The 18,274-nt window shown below is 45.0% G+C and overlaps 1 protein-coding gene across 9 annotated transcripts in view; it reads left to right on the top strand.

Annotated features, from left to right (window-relative positions):
- The first annotated feature begins 5,364 nt into the window (after positions 1-5,364).
- The window catches only part of STAU1 (staufen double-stranded RNA binding protein 1), a 28,549-nt gene continuing 15,639 nt past the window's right edge, over positions 5,365-18,274 (top strand). For 2 of the 9 annotated variants that reach the window (XM_032126876.1, XM_032126868.1), the window contains exons 1-6: positions 5,368-5,529; positions 10,794-10,860; positions 14,312-14,588; positions 15,387-15,511; positions 16,258-16,414; positions 18,002-18,140. In XM_032126876.1, coding sequence (XP_031982767.1) covers positions 14,396-14,588; positions 15,387-15,511; positions 16,258-16,414; positions 18,002-18,140 — 614 coding nt within the window. In that variant the 5' untranslated portion in view covers positions 5,368-5,529; positions 10,794-10,860; positions 14,312-14,395. Of the gene's footprint in view, positions 5,530-10,793; positions 10,861-13,226; positions 13,317-14,311; positions 14,589-15,386; positions 15,512-16,257; positions 16,415-18,001; positions 18,141-18,274 lie in introns of those variants that run through there. The other 7 variants (XM_032126874.1, XM_032126875.1, XM_032126871.1 and 4 more) reach the window with 7 other exon arrangements.

Genomic DNA, 18,274 nt, shown 5'->3' with positions numbered 1-18,274 from the left:
TTAGGACTGGTGTTTTGTATTCGCATTAGTTAATGCCTGTTGGAGCTGGGCCTTGTGTCAAGAAAGCTGCTGAATTAACTGAGGGATGAACAGGGCAGAATCAACTGTCTTTCAGGCTTCCTGGTACCTGTGGCTGCTGTGTGAGAGTGCATTCTGGCCATAGCTCTTCATATATAAAGAAATTAGTTGCCTGTTAGACAATGGATTTAAGTAACTAAGTGCCTGAAAAAAGTATTAAAGGAGTCAGCACCAACAGGTTTTCCTGTGCCTGGTCTGTCATGGAGTGTCAGGTCCCCTTTGTTCATAGGGAAGAGGTGGAAGCAGTTCTTGGAGTGAAGCCCTGCAGTGCTGATCCTGAGGAGCATCTGCCTTAGTGCTGCTGGGAGCCTGTGCTGTGTTCCGGGTGTCTGGAGTGCCTGGCAGCAGGAGTGCCACAGCCAGGCTGGAGCACAGGGACACCTGTGGCATCTGCAAGGAGCTGAAGCAGCCTGGAATATCAGTGTTAGTGGAGCAGTGGTCATTCAAAACCTGCGGGACAGAGGGATGCTCAGAGCTCTGCTCTGCAGCTTTGTCCTTTTCCATGGATAATACAGCGGACAGTTCTAGAGAACTTGCAGACTTTTTCCTGTCAGCCTCAAGGAACCAAACTGGACTTGGTACTGGTGGCCATGTCCCTGGAATGTGATGTGCTCCTTTGCGTGTCCTTGAGCTGCTGTCCTGCACACCGCTGGGAGGGGCTCCGCGGCACTCAGGGGCATTCGGGGCTCACCTTAGATCACCTCATTTGTGCACTTGTAAGCAAGCAAGACTTCTTAGGAACTACAAGGTTGCTGAGATATGTAAGGGAACAGATTTTTCTTGTCTTACCGGTACCAGCATGGATGGAACTGGACAGGATTCACAGCAAAAAGCCAGAACCTTTTTGAGAGGCAGCCAAAGAAAAATCAGCTCTGAATGGAAAATTACCAGTGAATCTTGATGTTCACTGTCTTGCACTCCTTGCAACATGGGACTTGGTTGTCTGACAGACATTCCATGTAAGTGCCTAAGTGACTTCAGATCAACAAATACCATACTTGTACTTCAGTCAGAACTGGGTAACTCAGACTGTGTAGACATGGCTGTGGCACAATCGGTGACGTGTTCCTCAGTCCCAACACATTCTGCAGGATTCGTGAGGTGAGGAGAGTTTGTGCAGAGCACTTACCCTTTGGGGCAGTGAACTGCTCGGTGCAGTGCAGACTTCTGCCATCAGCGGTGCCCTCCCTGCATCGAGGAGGGACCTTTCTGCCTCTCCTGACACCTCCTGTTCTCAGGATTCAGAAGGCAAAGTTCCACCTACGTTTATCCATTAATTTTGTGGAAGCTGATGGAGCAATGCTGTAACAGTTTTTTTGCAAGATTGTCAAACCTCTCTAGGCCATCCTTGTTGGACATTTGGGCAAACACCAGTTTTTTTGGAGAGCTCAGGCTGGGAACACCTAGTATCAGTGGACCTTGGGAGGCTTTGGGAGCATCGAATTCTGTGTTAAGACAGTGAATGCCTGCCCATCACTGAGATCTTCTGAAAGCAAGAAGCCAATTCTTACTTGCAGCTGATAATGGTAGAAGATAATTCAAATTCAAGTGGAAAAATATTACTTGATTCTCTCGGAGTGTGAAGTGGCCAATGGGATGCCTGTTTTGGGATCTTTTGACGTCATGGAACTCTAATCTGCTGTCCTTTCTTAGAGCCTACTGACTGATTTGTGATTGCCAGCTTGTAAATAATGTCCTGAGGCTTTTGTAGCAGAAAAAATATCTTATTGCTGGTTTAAAAAACCCCAAAACCAAATCCCCCTCAAGACCAGTGTGTTTTCTTGTTTTCTTGGGCTGTGAAGGGGCTGCAATACTCCCAGCATTGCTGCACATTGGCAGCACATACTAAAGCAAAGTTCTGTTTCTCTGTTCCTTCCTGTACATGTGTCCTAAGATAAGAGTCACCCTCCCAGCCTGCCAGACATTTCCTTCTGACAACTCTCTGATGAGGCCAGACATTGATTTTTGAAGACAGCTTGATCCTTTCTGCTCAGAAACAACAGTATTTGTCAGTTCCATCCAGCAGCAGAAGCTGAGAGCAGAGCTGTGCCCGTCCTTCCAGCCCTCAGCAGAGGTCCCACAGGCATTTGTCCCATTCCAGGCATTTGCTTTGGGAATTGTGCAGTTGTTCACACACAGGTGCTCTAGGCACAGCTCCTCTGGGAAAACTGAAATCTCAGTAAAGCTACACAGGTGTAAGAAAGCAGCATCAATGCTTTGTTTCCCCTTAGCTTTCTACCCTTGCTCGTTTGTGTGAAGACGTTCTTGCCTGTACTGTAAAGCAGAGGAAACGTGAGGTGTTCTGGGGACTGGGCTGCAGGGACAGGGCCCAGACAGGACACGAAAGGCTCTGTGGCTGCTGGTGGCAGCTTGGGCAAAGTGACTGAGGGCTTAAAAATTCTTTCTCAAAATAGGAATTTTCTGATTCATGGGAGCTCAAAGCTTATGCTGGACTTACTGTATTGTATTTAAGATGAGAACAAAGAAAATTCTTAAATAATAAAGCAATGAATCTTAAGGGAAAGTAAAAGATGCTTTGTTACAAATGAGTAATGTGTCAGAAAAGCAGAATAGCAGGGGTTTAGTACAGCTAGTTCATCTATGTAGCTTCCTAGTAAAAAGTTTTCGTTTTCTAAAGCTGTGAAAGGAATTCAGTCTTGATTTTGTGGCTGTTATAAGGGCTATTTTGAAGTAAGTATTCAAGAAAGAAAATATATTAATAACACATATCAAATTTCTCTATGAACATCTGAAATTACTGTTATTACAGTACTGCTTCCTTCATACAAGAAAATGAAAGTTTAAAATACTTTATAAAAAGTCTGTCCTTGTTTAAGCTGATGCATAAAGAAGAGTGGACAAGTCTATTGAATGTTTTCGAATAACTAATAATCATTCACATGATAGAGGAGTAAATGTCCTTCAAATGAAAGAACATGTATTGGATATTTGACACGGTCTGCTGAGTGCTCCTTGGGCCTTTGAATTACATGTGTATTTGCTTTAATCACGTTCAATTTTGTGATCTGGCTGCTGATACTTTTAGTCTCAGTTGTGCAGGTATTACACTTATCCAGACAGTCACAGTTTTCTGGAAAAAGAAAACATAAATCTGAATTTACTGTAACTCAATCTGGGAAAAAAAGCTAGCTTTGGAATTTGCTGTCTCCACATAACTTTCTACAAAAAACTCGCACAAATGTTCCGTAACAGACAACGCTGAACCTTGCAGAAGTGATTGCACAGCAGCTGAAATTTCATTTCCTGCTGAAATGTGACTCTTGCTGGCTTGGAATAATAATTAAAGCATCTAACAGCATGTATTATTATACAAGAGACCACAAGAACACCTGACTAGGTCTTTGAATGTGGGATATATATATACTTCTATACTGGAGAATGTCTTTCCAATGCTACATTGTTGATTTTCATTGTGCAATATATTTTCTTTATGGTATCTTTGGGATCCATGTCATTGTTAAATGCAGAAATGGATATGTAGTTTTAGGTATATTGGGTATATTAGGTGTATTTTATTCTCTTTTGGCTTTGCTGTGATCTCCCCACAAACTGAAGCCTTTTGCAGTCTCTGTGGAATCCAGTTCCCTGTGGTCAGTCAGTAAATGCTGGGGGCTGAACGGTGGCAGAAATTACTGATTGCAGTTGATTGATGCCGCAGGGGATAAGTGCCACCGTGTGACTTAAAATGTATTTTTACCTATTGAAAAAGATAAAATATTTCTGACCCCAAAGTTTCTCATGGTGTGTTTTCCTGCCAGGGTGTTCTGTTGTGCCCAGCACAGATGGGCTGCAGCTCCTGCAGGGCTGCTGTGAAATCAGGTGTGCCGCTCTGACAACTGCTGGGGGTTAAGAAAAGGGTTGATTTTGAAACATTTAATGACACTTGACTTTAAAAACTTAATGATGATGAATTTAAATCCTGTGGGGTATTTTCCTTGCTCCAGTTCCCAGGCTCCAGGGGACCCCCTGCTCTGTCGGGAGTTGATGGGCAGCTGCACCCACGCCGCTGCTCTGCCAGGAGCTGCAGGTACTGCAGCATCAGGACTGTGCCTAAAGGCTCCGTTGTGTGAAACCTGGGAATTTAATACAAATCAGAGACTTCAGTACTGGCAGGCTGGGAGTTTTGCTTCCTTAATGCAAAATAAATACAGTCCTATCTGGGCTTTGACTCAGCTCCTGTACATGGATTCACTGCAGGCGGTAATTACAGGAGTCCAGCAGATACAAAAGTGAGAGCTGTGGGGAAGGTAGTGACAGGTAAATATTGCAGTGGGGGTTGTGTACAGGAGCTAAACCGGTGTGGCTCACACACCTTTTAACAGGGACTCTCGATTCAAAGGTAGAGCTTGAATCACGGTGTGCCCTATTTGGCTGCTGGGTGAATTCCTGCCAGCTGTGTGCAGCTGTGCACTCCAGGGCTGGAGGCTTCTGCTGGGCCGTGTCTGTTCAAAGGCTTTTGCAGGTCTGGAATTACCAGGTTTACTTGTGGATCTTTGTAGGGTTGGCATCACTTTTCCTTCCCACCCGCGTGTTTTGAAATTTGAGATTTTCGTTTGTTAAATGCTCGTCCCTGGGTGTGTTGGTGACATCTGCGCTACCTCCTGCTTCGGCCCCGCTGGGTGACCCTCCGCGCCCATCGCGCCTCGCCCCGGCCCCCGGCAGCGGCTGCGTTCGCTCGTCTCACGTTTCTTTTCCCAGAACGCGCAGATGCAAGAAAAAAACCGTAAGTGTGGCCGCTTTCGGTGCACGGAAAGGCCGCGCGGGCTCCGGGGAACGGGAACGGGCGGGGGAACGGGAACGGGCGGGGGAACGGGAGCGGGAGCGGGAACGGGCGGGGGACCGGGAGCGGGAACGGGCGGGGGAACAGGAACAGGCGGGGAACGGGAACGGGAACGGGCGGGGGAACGGGAACGGGCGGGGAACGGGAACGGGAACGGGCGGGGGAACGGGCGGGGAGCGGGAACGGGCGGGGAACGGGAACGGGCGGGGAACGGGAGCGGGAACGGGCGGGGGAACGGGAACGGGCGGGGTGGGAAGCGGCGGCGGACGCGGCGGACGCGGCGGACGCGACTGCACCGCCTGGCCCCGCCCCCGGCCCCGCGCGGGACACGTCGGGAGCTGTAGTTTCCCGCTCTGCGGCTCGCGCGGAGCGCGCCGGGACTTGTAGTCGCTGCGGAGGAGGCGGTGCTCCCGGCAGAGCTGTGCGCCCATTGGTCAGGAGCGCGGCGGGGGGCGGTGCCGCCGGGGGCTCTCCTGCTGCCGATTGGCTGTGGGGTGGCACCGCCCCCGGCGCGGTGCCGTCAGTTCCGGCGGGCCGCACCGCCCCGCTCATTCTCTTTGGTGTTTGCCCTGTGCCGCCCCGCCGGTCCCGCCCGGCCCATGGACTGAGCGACCCCCGCCCGCCCCGGCCCGGAGCCGAGCCCAGCGCAGGTGAGGGGGCGCGGGCGGCCCGGGCCTGGCGGGGCCGCGGGCGGGGGGCGGCGGGGCCTGGCGGGCCCGCGCCGGGCCGGGCCGGAGCCGGGGCCGTGGCCGTGGGGAGGGGGCGGCTCGGAACCCCCTCCCCGTCCGGGGCTCGCCGTGTGCCCGTTCCCGGCCCGGTGTTCATCCCGCGCACATCCGGGCTGTACCCGCTCCTGCGGTGGCGGGGCCGGGAGAGGGCCCCGGCGGGGAGCTGGGACCGGACCGCGATGGGCCCGGCGCTGGCGCCGGCGCCCCCGGCCCTCGGGGGGGAAGTGTCGGGGGAGGCGGGGCTGCGGCCGCCCCGGCGCGGGCAGTGACAGCGGCGCTCCGGAGGTCCCGAAGCGGTGGCACCGCATCCCGGTGCCGTGGACGGGGGGTGCTCGCTCCCCACTCTGCCCGAAATCCCCGGCGCGGCTCGGGGGCGGCAGCGGGGGCCCCCCGGCGCAGAGGCCGCGGCAGCAGAGCCGGTTCAGCCGCCGGGCCCCGGGGACGCGGCTGCGGCCGTCGCGCTCCGCGGAGTGCCCGGAGCCCCACAGCGCTCCCGGGCTGCGGACCCCGGGGCAGAGGATGGCGGTACCAAAACTCCTGAATCCGAACCAGACTGGTCGGACTGTTGGGGCAGCGCGTGCGGGTGCGATGACAGCAGCAGGGTCAGCGCCAGCCCCTCCTGGCCGTGTTTCCCAGAACGCACGCACAGCTGAACGGGCAACCCCGGCTTTCCCCTCGTTCCACCGGGTCTGGCAGCCGTCGCCGCTCCAGGATCCCTTCTCCCTGTTTCCTGAGCAGAACACTAGTTTTTCGGGAGATGTAAAGCAACAAGTTCCGTTTAAACCTTTCTACTGCCTTTGTCTATCCTAGAGATAGTGCAGGTTTGTGTTGTCCATCCAGGGGATGCTGTACTTGGTATTGCCAGAGCCATTTTTACGATGCATTCATCTGTTGGGTATTTTTGTTACTGCTTTTCTGGCAGGTTTAAGGCAAACCTGGGAGGAACATCCTTTGCAATGTCAGTGAAGGCTAGGTCTATATATACACGTATACATCAGTGAAATAAAATATCTGAATGAAATCTGTTGTCTGCTTTTGGAATGGTATATTTATAAAATCTGGTTTCTTCTAACTAGAATGTGCAAGTGTACTGCACAGTTCCCTTGCTCAAACTGGAGGAAATGTTTTGGGTTTGGTCTTTTTTTAATACTAGTGGACATGAGAACTTGAGTTCTGATTATGCAACTATGGCTGCAATGTAACAAAGTAATTTCTGATTTGTCTGTTGATTATCTCATACATGCAACAAATTTGTTTGTTCTAACTTTTGCAGAGATTCACTGAAAGTCTGTCACATCTTGATGGGAATGTAAAGAGCCAAGGGGCTGAATTTTTTACTGTGTTTTCTATTTTCTGAAGTTGGATCAGAAACTTTCAAAACTCTTCTAAAAGGGTGTATGCAAGAAACAATTCCTTTTTATATTGTTATTTTATCCAGCCATTCTGTTCAGAGTTTTTCATAACATCATGAATCATGTTTTCACTATCAGTACAAGTCAGTCAAAATGTGTTTTGTGGCAAAATTATTCATAGATTGAAATAAGTTTGGAGTGGTGTGACTGTACAAAGTCAGAGCAAAACTGGAAACTTTGTGCCTTTCAGATCTTCCTGAAGAACATCACCTTTGTCTTGGAGACAAATGAACATTCAAAAAGCCCTTTTTCTGGTTGCTTTGTCCAGGATCCTTGCCGGGGATTGGTTATTTCATTAGAGGAGCTACAGATGCCCTGGGACAGTGAAGGAGATCTGGGCACGTTGGCTCTCAGCAGTGTCCGTGGGTTTTGTTACCTGTTCTACTGCAGGGAATAAAGTTAAAATCCGTGAACTATTTTGTCACAACGCTAATTGAGCTAGAAGTAAACAGTTAAGTGTTTATTCATTATATCATTTCCTGGTTTATCAATTTGCATTATGTTTGGAACTGCCTGGTTCTTATGTATGTTTGCTAGTTCCCTCTTTTCCTTCAGCTTTTACTTTCAAATTTTAGCTTTTCTTCTCTTATTAATAATCCATATCTTGTATCCCAGACTATTTTGCATAACATTTAGTGTTTGTGCCCTTACCAAAAAGAGCAGCATCTTTTTTTACAGTGTTACTTTTGAGATGGACCCTGTCTTGCAGAAGCATTGCAGATTATCTAAAAAGAAAACATTGTTCAACCAGTATTTTACATTTTGTGCAAATAGCCTTAAGTCTGTAAAATTTAGTCATTGTTTATCAATTTATAGTGAGTATTTATTTAGACTTTCCAGTTGTAAATAGATGCTCTTAAAAAACTGTTGCAGCAGCTTGGAAATTTTATGCTGTATGTTTCCAAGCTACCCCATATGTGGGTTTTTCAAAGGTATTTTAGGTAACAAAGCATCTCAACAAATCTCCTAGAGTTTTTGGGTATTTATTTTTTGTGCCTCAAAATAGTTGAGTGTGGGACAAAAGAGATTCAGCCACCACACTGGAGTTATTTAAAACTCCTTAAAAACAGGAGGAGAGAGGGAGTCATTCTAATCACTGTTTAAATAGGAGTGAACACACTGATGTATTCCCAGTCTGCAAAAAAGGGGAGAAAATGCTGTTGTTCACTAGTGGGGCTGTGTGTGGGGTGACTGTGAATTCTGGCGCAGGCTGGGCCTGCTCCCTCTCCCAGAGCTCCACACTGTCGTGCCTGGCCTCAAGGGGAGAGGCTTGGGGTCAGGGCTGTGTGTTGCACACCCTCTTCAGCTTTGTGAGCTGAACCCTCCTGGGTACCCACCCCCTTTGGCAGGAATGGGCTTGGGGTTCGTGTTCTAGGTGCCCGCCTGTGAAATGAGGATAAATGAACTTTCTTGCATGAGAACAGTTTGTTGTTGATAAGGAACAAGGAACATGGCTTGCTCTGGCTGCCATGGGCTGGTGACTGTCCTGGTGCACTGTGTCATGGAGCATCTTCTCTTCAGAGAGGAATCTCATTTAACATCTCATTTCCTATGGCTAAACCTGCTTCTTGGATATTGTTTGTCACATGAATTTTATTTGATGATGTCAGGAAGCCCTTGTAATATGAACTTGATGGTTGTGTCTGGCATTTGTCCTGCTTCTCGGGCTGCTCTGCCTGGTGCTGGTGGGGCAGGAGCGGTGAGTGTGTGCATACAGGGTGGGAATGGGGGATACGGCTGGTTCCTAACAAGAGGCACAAGAAGAGCATCAGAACCTGCAGCCTTCCGAGTCTGCACCTCCTGAAGAGCAGGACACCTTTCCGTATGCTGGTCCTCGCAGTGAATGAAACCTGTTTCTTTGAGGATTTAGTCTCTTGTATTTGCAGGTGGTTTCTCAGGGTTCAGAGCCAGCCTGTGGCAGGACCCACATGAGATCCTGTGCTGCCAAACCTGTTGTCTAACAACAACCAGGCCTCGGTGTCCCTCGGATAAGAGATAGAAATGTGCCAGTCCAGCCAGGTGCACAGAAGTGTGTTCAGTGCTGGGAATCCACCCTGAGAGGGACTCAGAGTGAAGTGGTCCATCCATTCCTCTGCAGTGTCTCAGGTGCCAACCTCATCCTCGTGATTTCTATCAATGACTTACAGCTTGCCACCAGCGGGGAACCCCTCTGTCACTCAAAGCAGGGTACTTCATTGTGACCATTACAACAAAGGTTTTCTTGATGCACCTTTATTTAAGCCTGTTGCCTCTTGTTCTGTCACTTTAACCATAAAGAACAGATTGTTCTTTTCCACTCCAAAATCCTTTTAAGTACATGAACTTCTGGTTCTCAGGCCCCAGCCAGCCCTCTTCAGAATATACAAGTTCAAATCCTTTAGTAGTTTTCCTATAGGTTATATTTCTCTGAAGCTGAGTGTTTGGGGCTTTTCCTCCGTCGATTCTGCCTGGAGCCTGGTCCCCCACTTGGGTGCAGGGTTCCAGCTGAAGGCTCAGTGTCTGAGTATGGAGCAGGACTAGTGCAGACCTCGCTCGGGCTGGTTCTTTGTTGCTGTATCTCAGGATGGTGAGGGCTTTTTCTAAAGCAGCTTGGCAGCGTCGGTTTGTGCTGAGACTCTGCTGGTGCCCATCAGTGGTGTCTTTACCATGGTTACCAGTGGGCAGTGCCTGCCCAGCCCCTTGCACTTGTTGTGCTGAGGTTGAGGGGTTCATTCTTGGCAGGGGCACCAGGGATGGCTGGGGGAGAAAATTCTGTTGTCTTTATGCAACTTGGTCTTGACCCTGCCTGAAAATATTACCCATTTCCTTGTTTTTCAGATGCTTAGCTTAGCCTCCAGAAAACCCTCTAGAAGAGAAGTTGAGCCGACTGTAATCTTGTCTTCCTTCTTCGCTCTCCTGTTGGTAAACAACAGGTGTGATGCCGGCCTATTTGAGGCTCTGCGTCCTCCTTTGTTCCAGCAGGAGAACTGCTCACAGTCCTAGGAGTCATCCTAAGAGTTTGAAATGCCTGCCGGAAGTAAATTCAAGAGCTCTGTCCTCTTCTAACCTTAATCAAGATTGAGATCTCCCCCATTTTGTGGCTGGTAGTGATGTTGCTGGCAGCTGCACACAGTTGGCTTAGGCATGGAAAAGAAGGATTAAACACTTTGTGCTATATTTGTAAGCAGAATAAAATAGGTTTTGATTTCCATTTAGAGCAGTCCATGCAGTGACAGGTTTCATATGCAGGATTGAGATAATTTTATTCTAAAATGGTTTTAGCCTATTTGTGAGTGAAATCACTGGATTGGAAATGTAGCCAAAAGGTGGAATCTGTATCAATTTCTGCAATTAATAGCTACAAGAGTTTCTCAGTTTGTGGCTTGCTTTTGGTTTGGCTTTGTGAATTAAGGTCTGGGTCTAATTTTGGGAGCTGATCTCTAGGGCTCTTAGGAAGAAGAGCCTCACTACGGAAGAACTGGAAGCCTCACTACAGAAAGAAAATTGGCAAGTGACTCATAATTCTGCAAAGAGCACTATTGTGAGATTCCACTGCTTGGGTGAGAAACATCACTTGGGGTTGGGAAAAGAGTAAGGAGGATTCTTGGATCAGGTTGGAAATTCTGCTTGGAAAAGCGGCTGTGTTGAACAGTTTGTCAGTGGTAATGGAAGGGTCATACAAGTCCTCATGATCAAATAGGTGAAGCAAACTCAGTGTAGGGTGAGAGATTTTCTACAGAAGATCTTTTTGTGCCTTTAGGAAGGAAAATGCTAACTCTCTGTTTTTTCTTTTAGGCATTGTCCATCATAAATATCCTATTGAGAACTAAATACAAATCTTCACTCTCTGGATCTCCTAAAGGTACTGGAAATTTACTTAAAACATTAAAGTTTCTTACCTTTCTATTTGCATCGTGTTGAAAAAAATGACAAGTTGTAAAACCCAGTTATCCACAGGAAGTGTTTGATTTTTGTTTGGTCCTCTGGCTTGTATCTGCAAGTCCTGTGTGAATTACAACACAAAAAAAAAACCCCCAAGAAAACTTTTATCTAAAAATGTTGCATTCTTTTATATATGAAGATTTTAATTTCTTTTTGGGTGAGTGGATTGACCATGCTCACATCTTTGTGCATTTCTTTGGCTACCTTAGTGACACCTGAACTTTGCATTTTAATGTGTTCAAAATTTCTGGGAATGTTCCAGGCATTGATGCACCAAAAGAAAATAAAAATCTAAAACAAGTGATGAGCAGTCTTCTGTCACCTGGAAATCCATTTAAGTTTAGTATTGTCCATAGGTCACTGAGTTGTTTGATGCAGCCACCCCCCTCTCCCCCTCCACCTGGTGAGGATAACCTTCTACTGCAACACTGTTTTGGTAACACTTCAAATACTCTGGTATGAGTTAGCGAAAAGTAACTGTGGAAGGGTGGGAAAGGAGCAGTTCTGTAATTAGCTTCTGGCTCAGATTGTGTGAGTAAAATTTTTGTTCTTTCACCTCTCTTGGATATCTGAGTGGCCTTTAATTCTAGCAACACCTCGAGTACTGTGTGTAGGGATCAGTTACTTGTACCAGTAGGTATCTTGAAAAGTTTGAAGGATCTAAGCCCTGATTACATGGAAAAATCCCCTGAAATTCTGCCATCTTTCTTTCTCTGTCCACTGAAACAGCCTTTATGAGTGGTTAGCTTCAGCTTTCTCAATTATGGTGCTTTTTTCTTGGATAGTTAGAATTTTATAAGCCTGTTATAGGGTAAAGAGCATATTTCTTTGTAAATGTGCTGTAAAGCCTTTCAGAATCCCCAAATAACCTGTAGTTAAGTGTGCAATGATGGACAGTGAGTTCTTTCATCTGAGTGAAATATTTCCCACAAATCAGCTAAAGGATCGTCACCTGCACAGGTAGCTGTGAATGCAAACACAAATTCCAGATTTTGTTCTTTGTTCTTTTGTTCTTTGAAGTTGCTTGTCTCAAGCAGTAGGATGTGCCTTTGAGTCCCCACAGATTTCTGTGAGTAGGGGCTGCACTGTGTCCTGGGTGCCCCTGTGAGCAGGGAGCTGTGACAGAGGAGCTGTCCTGGGGAGAGCTGGGCACTGTCTGAGCTTTGCTCTGAGCTTCTCGGGGACTCAGCTGGAAACAGCAAAAGCAAACTGGACTGTCCTTGTCAGGGGCCCCCCTTCTTGGGCAAACAAACCCCAGGGATTGTGCACTGCTCTTCCCTGCACTGTACCACTACAAAGCCACTTTCACCCATGTGTTTTGAAGCTGAAACCTGGTTCCCTAAAACCAGGCAATGGCAAATATGTGAAAGGTAGTGCCTTGCTTTAAAAGCAAACTGCTTGTAGAAGTTTTCTGAAAATAATGTCAGACCTCCTTTCCAGCATGATCTGAAACATCCTGATGTTTCTGACATCAAAATAACAGCTTTTGGTGTTGTCTTCTCAAAATGGGTGGCTAAAAGCTGTAACTTCAGTTACTTAAAAAGACATTGCACTTCAGCAGAAAAGGAGAGTTGGCTTTTTTCATTGCAAGACTTCATTGCATTTCTTCATCTGCAAGGCTTTGGTATAGTCTTTGCCAGGCAATTATTATTGTGTTATAGCTGAAAATTTTCAGTGATTCTAGTGATGCTCTTGGGAATTAAACTTAGTGATTGTAAAGTTATTACCCTGGAGTCTTATTCTAAATAATTTTCTTCTTTGTCTTATGATTTCGTAGAGGTCCTTTAGACAGACTCACTAATAGCACTCTCACAGTTACAATGCACCCAGTGTAACTGCTGCAAATTTAGTAGTCAAATATAGGATTTATTCTGAGTGTAATCTGCATATGTGTCTTCTGGACTAATGGGAACTGAACTATTTTTGCTCTCTAGTAAAAACAAAGTTATACAGGTGGTAGTATGATAAGTCTGACATGTTTATGATGTTTTTTTCCAAAGTAAAAATACTCCACATGGTAGATTTGGTGGTGTATCTGTTGTTTTCCAGTAGCTTCTTACCTCTTATTTAATAAATAATTAAATCTTTCTGTCCATGAATGTATTGATCTAGGTTCTCCTCTTAGGCTTGTTTTGTCAGTAACTGTCTAAAAACTTCCCTCTGACTCATTGCTGCTCCTCTCACATTTGGAAATCCATTCACAGGTTCAGAATTTGAAGCTCACAGAGCCCTAGTGGACTTGTGTTGCTACTAATGGCCCGCCTGGTGGTAGCTGGAGCAGTGATTTCTCCTTTTCACCTATAAATTAGGAAAGAATAAACCTTTGTGTGCTGCCCTGATTAGATCCGTAGGTGACCAGTGTGTGTCTGTGCACGTGTGAGTGCCTTTGTGTGTAAAATGGATTTACTTGGCTGTAAAATGTATTTATAAATTGATATGTGGCTTGTAAGTGGATATGGACAGCTGACCTGTTCATGTCTATTTAGGTTCCACTGGCTGAACATGAGGATAATTTTGCATCCATGTGTAAGAGAAATCTAATACTAATTTGTCAGCACAGGAAAGATCTGTCACAGCACTGCACACAGACTGGGGCGCGTCCTGCGCTCCGAGGGGGTTTTCCTAAATGGCCATAGGTAGTGCCCGTGAGCACTTCCAACACTTGTTTATAGTGCTGCAAGGCCAAGTGACTCTAAATTGATGCTTGAACTGTGACTGAGACATGTCCTGACTTCAACAGAAGTAACCTTCAGAATACGTGTAGCTGATACAGTTTATGAACTCTTACACCTTTGCTTTTCCCCACCAGAGCTACTTCAGCATTTCCTGCTGGACTCCAGCTTTTTCTCCTCTTAAGTGGCTTGGCATTCCTGGTGATCCTGGGGGAAAACTCTATGATAATAATAAAGGATGTATGCTCTAAGCAGTTTTTTTGTAAAGACTGCATTTATTTCTTGCCCTCCAAGTGGAAAAGTTTAACTTCAAATGGTAGAATGCATGAAATGTAATTTGTCTGTGGAAGTTGCTCTTTGTTCAGTGTATAACCAGTGGCTCTGGGTGTGAGTAACAGGATTTGCTTTCTAAGTGGATTCAGTGGTGGGGAAAAGAGACAGACAGTAATGAACAAGCATAAATAACGCTTCTGTACTACTCTTCTATAAATGAGAGAAGTGTGAAACACAGTGGGGTGTATGGGTGGAACTGTGCTGTGCAAACTGGATGTGTGAGTGACTAATTGGACAAAATGGGAACAATGGGTGCTTGGTTGAACACTGTTTCCCCTTTTGCTGATGGAGGAATAATTTCAGTAGATTGTTAGTTAGAGAATGCTAAATATTTAGTATAATCTGGTTTTCATCTTTACATTTTAGGTCAATAATTTGGCTTCCAAAATTGGAATTTGTCTGCGTTCAAAGCTGTTTGCCTACAGAATCTGCTCTGGTTGGAAGTGAAACATGTCTCAAGTTCAGATTCAGACACCTTCTGCTGCCCTTGCTGGGAGCCAAATACTGAATAAAACCCCATCTCTTTCACAGCCTTTGAGTATACCTTCTACTACTAGTTCTTTGCCCTCTGAAAATGCAGGCAGACCTATCCAAAACTCTGCTTTGCCCTCTGCTTCAGTTACATCCACCAATGCAGCTGCAGGTAAGATAGAGGGCCAATAACTGTATAGATTTTTAACCCTTACAGTTTGGCTTGATATATTCCTGATGCCTTGCGCCTACACATGATTTAAAAGTAATATTTATCCAACTGCAGTAGCTTGCAATGCTTTCTCCCTATGGAATGAAATCTGTTGGAGACAGCTAGAAGCATACTTTAACCTAAAGTTCCAGCAATTAAGTGATATGTTTGTAATAGTAAAGAATAGTTTTAATAGTATGACATCAATTTTTGAAACATTACTATCCATCTTTTCTACCAGTAGCTTGTTTTAAGTATGAAGAAGTGTTGTTGGAAATAGTTTTAGTTCTATTATCTTTAGTTCTTCTATGACCAGTTTAACGATAAATATATTACACTAACAAAATGCAAGAGAACAAATAAAGAGTAATAAAAAATAGCTAATAGGGGAAAACAGGAAAAGGGAAATGTGAGGTTTTGAAATTTATTCAAAGCAAGTGGTAATTATGAATACTTGGAAGATTTGGACCTTGAAATGTACTAGATAAGATGGGAACTGTATGCAGGAGTCTTCTGACTTCCTACTTCTGGCTTGCATTAGAACCTTGAATTTAATGATGATGCTTTTTAGGCATGAGCATTGCTTGGAAATCCCAGAGTTCAATAGATTGTTACCAGTTTGGCCAGTGAGCAAAGCTGTCTATTCCAGCATTGCACACAACTAAATGCTAAGCCACTGAGATTTCTTTTTTTTAATTAAAATTTGTAGTACAGTTCACAGTTATCGGTTCATTTATCTGATCTTATGCAACCTTTCAGCTCCTTCAAACATGGCAAACCCCAAAGAGAAAACCCCCATGTGTCTTGTGAATGAATTAGCCCGTTTCAACAAGATTCAGCCCGAGTATAAGCTTCTGAGTGAGCAAGGTCCAGCTCATTCTAAGGTAAATGTTCATACAAGTTTCTTGTTGCTGCTGCTCATGCTCTTTCACCTTCAGGAGTGGAAAGGTGAAGTGTGTGATTTTGGTGCAAAATAATCCAGAGTAATGGAGAGGAAAGGGAAGCCCCCCCAGAGCATCAATGGTAGGGAAGTGTGAAACTGGTACCTGGGAACTAAAAAGTTGGGTTCTCAAAATGTCACAAGGTGTCAAGGTGTGAAGGAGTTGGCATTTACAGAAAGTATTGGAATAACATTGAGAACATCTGTTCAATTGTGTTTCATTCACCTGTGGGCATGTAGAAGCTTTTATGGTACAGTGGGAACTTAACTTTCTTCAAACTGCTGAAAAATAGCTTTAAAAAACCTTTCAGAGGATTAAAGCAGAAGTGGAGTTGTGTGTCACAAAGAAGGGTGAGTTTCCAGTCTGCTGTTCAGTGACCTGGGCACAGCAGCTCCCCTGGGGCTGTCACCTCTCCCCACACTGCTCTGGGTTTTTAGCCTGTCAGATCTCATGCAGGATATTTGCCAGCTACAATTGTTGTGAAATTCTTAGTTCAGTAATTGGGAAAATCCTGTTGATGTGCAAAGTGTTGAAAATCTGGAGATGACCTGGGAGTTAAGGAGAACTTGGATTACCATATTCTCAACTTGTGCATCACTGAAAGACTCATTGTTTTGTGTAATAGGGTCTAATAAACTACATTAATTCTGAAGCAGCTTTTTACAAAATACCCTGTGTGTGGTTTTGAGGTGTTTACAGTGCAGCTGACTCTTGGGGACCAGCATTGGGAAGCTGAAGGAACTAGTATTAAAAAAGCGCAACATGCAGCAGCTGCCAAAGCTTTGGAAGGGACAAAATTCCCGAAGCCTACAGCTCGTCCATCTCGTAGTGAAGGCAAGAATCCAGGTATATGCCACAACAAACTGATTTAAAATAGTTATACATAGAGAGAATACACCTTTCTGCTTTTGGTATGTATTGAAGTTGCATGAGGACGAATAAAAACTGTGATTCTGCCTGTTTAATAATGGAAATTGTCAGGTTTTGTGAGAACTTCATCTTGATTTAATCTTTGATTGTTGTAGGTGACATGATAAATATAATCATATTAATAAGTTTAAAATATTTTTTTTTTCCATCAAATCATTCTGGCTTGAAGAACCTGTTGCTTGACTTACTGTCTTGTATTGTTACACTCTAGGAAATCCTGAAAAAGATGTTTATCCTAATCCTAAAAAAAACCAAATTAAAAAAAGAACAACAAGAACAAAAAACTACGTGAGGAATTTGGTCACAGCAAAGAATAATCTTTTTCATGGGCAGATGAATGAGTTACGTAATTCTGACAGGATAGTTCAAAAGCTGGACAAAAAAGACTACTTTAGAAATGTTAATTTCATAAAACCCAAAGAAGTTTATGTTGTGGGAGATGGGATCAGAACTTTGGAATTTGTGTAATTTGTACTTTAAAAATAAATATATACATTGATTTGTATAAAAGCATTGAAATTGTAGTTTGCTATGTTTAGTGAAGTTCTTACATTACTTAGATTGCTTTTAAGCTCTTTTTAAAATGTAAAATTCTGTATGCAGTCTTCACATCTTAGCTGCACACGTGTGTGCTTTGCATGTAGCCCAAAGCTGTTAGGACAGCATTAGTGTGTTCAGCAAGGGTTAAAACTTCTCCTTTGTTCTGATACTACCTAAATTCATTCCTTAGAAACACTTTGTACGGTCAACAGTGAAAATACTAAAAGCTAGCAAGTACTTACTTTGTGCATCTGTTCCATAGTTTCGCTTTCTTTTGGCAATTACCTCACACCAGACCTCTTGTACTAGAGTACAACTGATTTCTGAGCCAGTGAGACCTGTGGTAGAAAAAAATGACACTTGCCTGTTCTTTCTCCAGTGAGAATGGACTGGGAGTCAGTTCTTCATGCCCACAATACCGGCACTGAGAGAAATGTTTTAGCCCTCAGTAGCAATTTACCTGCCTTTTGACAAGGCCAGTTGTGATTTGAAAGTGAAGAGTCATAAAAATCGTTCTTAGGTCATTGAGGACAGAGAAATGTTTGATCATTCTCAGTAAACAAGAGACACAGAAAGGATGTAGAATGTATATTTGGAGAAATTTCTTTCCTGCAGAAAATTCTTTTTCTGCACTTTGTTAGATACACTGTAAACGTAGGTAAATTAGCAGCTTCAGAAATTAAAAGCAAAATTTAAAAAAAAATCCAAAAAGAGCTCCCTGCAAATTTACTTTTTTGTAACAGGACTTGCCACAGCTGTACTAGGCTGTTGATGTTAATGTGCATCATACAGACTTATTCTCTTTCTGTTCATTAGCAGTTCTGTTTGGAATTCAGTCATTTAAGATACTGCATGTGGCAAAAGTTGAGCTCATTTTTCCCTGCTTTGAGCCAGCAAAAAGAGTTTAAATTGTCTCAGTTCCTTGTGACAGCTGGACAACCCTTTCTATTCCTTTTTATTTAGACAGTGTAACCCCCACAGTGGAGTTGAATGCACTTTGCATGAAGCTGGGGAAGAAGCCCATGTACAAACCCATCGACCCTTACACGGGGATGAGATCCACCTACAACTACACCATGCGAGGTGGTACCTACCCCCCACGGTAGGTGTTGGCTCGGGGGATTGCAGGCTCCTGCCTTTGAACCTCTGCTCTCACCACCCTGTGCCTCGGTGCTGACTGCTGAAAACTGGCTGTGTCCCCCTTCCAGGGACACTCAGCTGAAACATGGCCAGCTT

Source organism: Corvus moneduloides, chromosome 17 (assembly GCF_009650955.1).
Source record: "Corvus moneduloides isolate bCorMon1 chromosome 17, bCorMon1.pri, whole genome shotgun sequence".
NCBI classification, from domain to species: domain Eukaryota; kingdom Metazoa; phylum Chordata; class Aves; order Passeriformes; family Corvidae; genus Corvus; species Corvus moneduloides.
The sequence above is the reverse complement of the archived record's forward strand: the minus strand, read 5'-3'. Positions and strand labels throughout refer to the sequence as shown.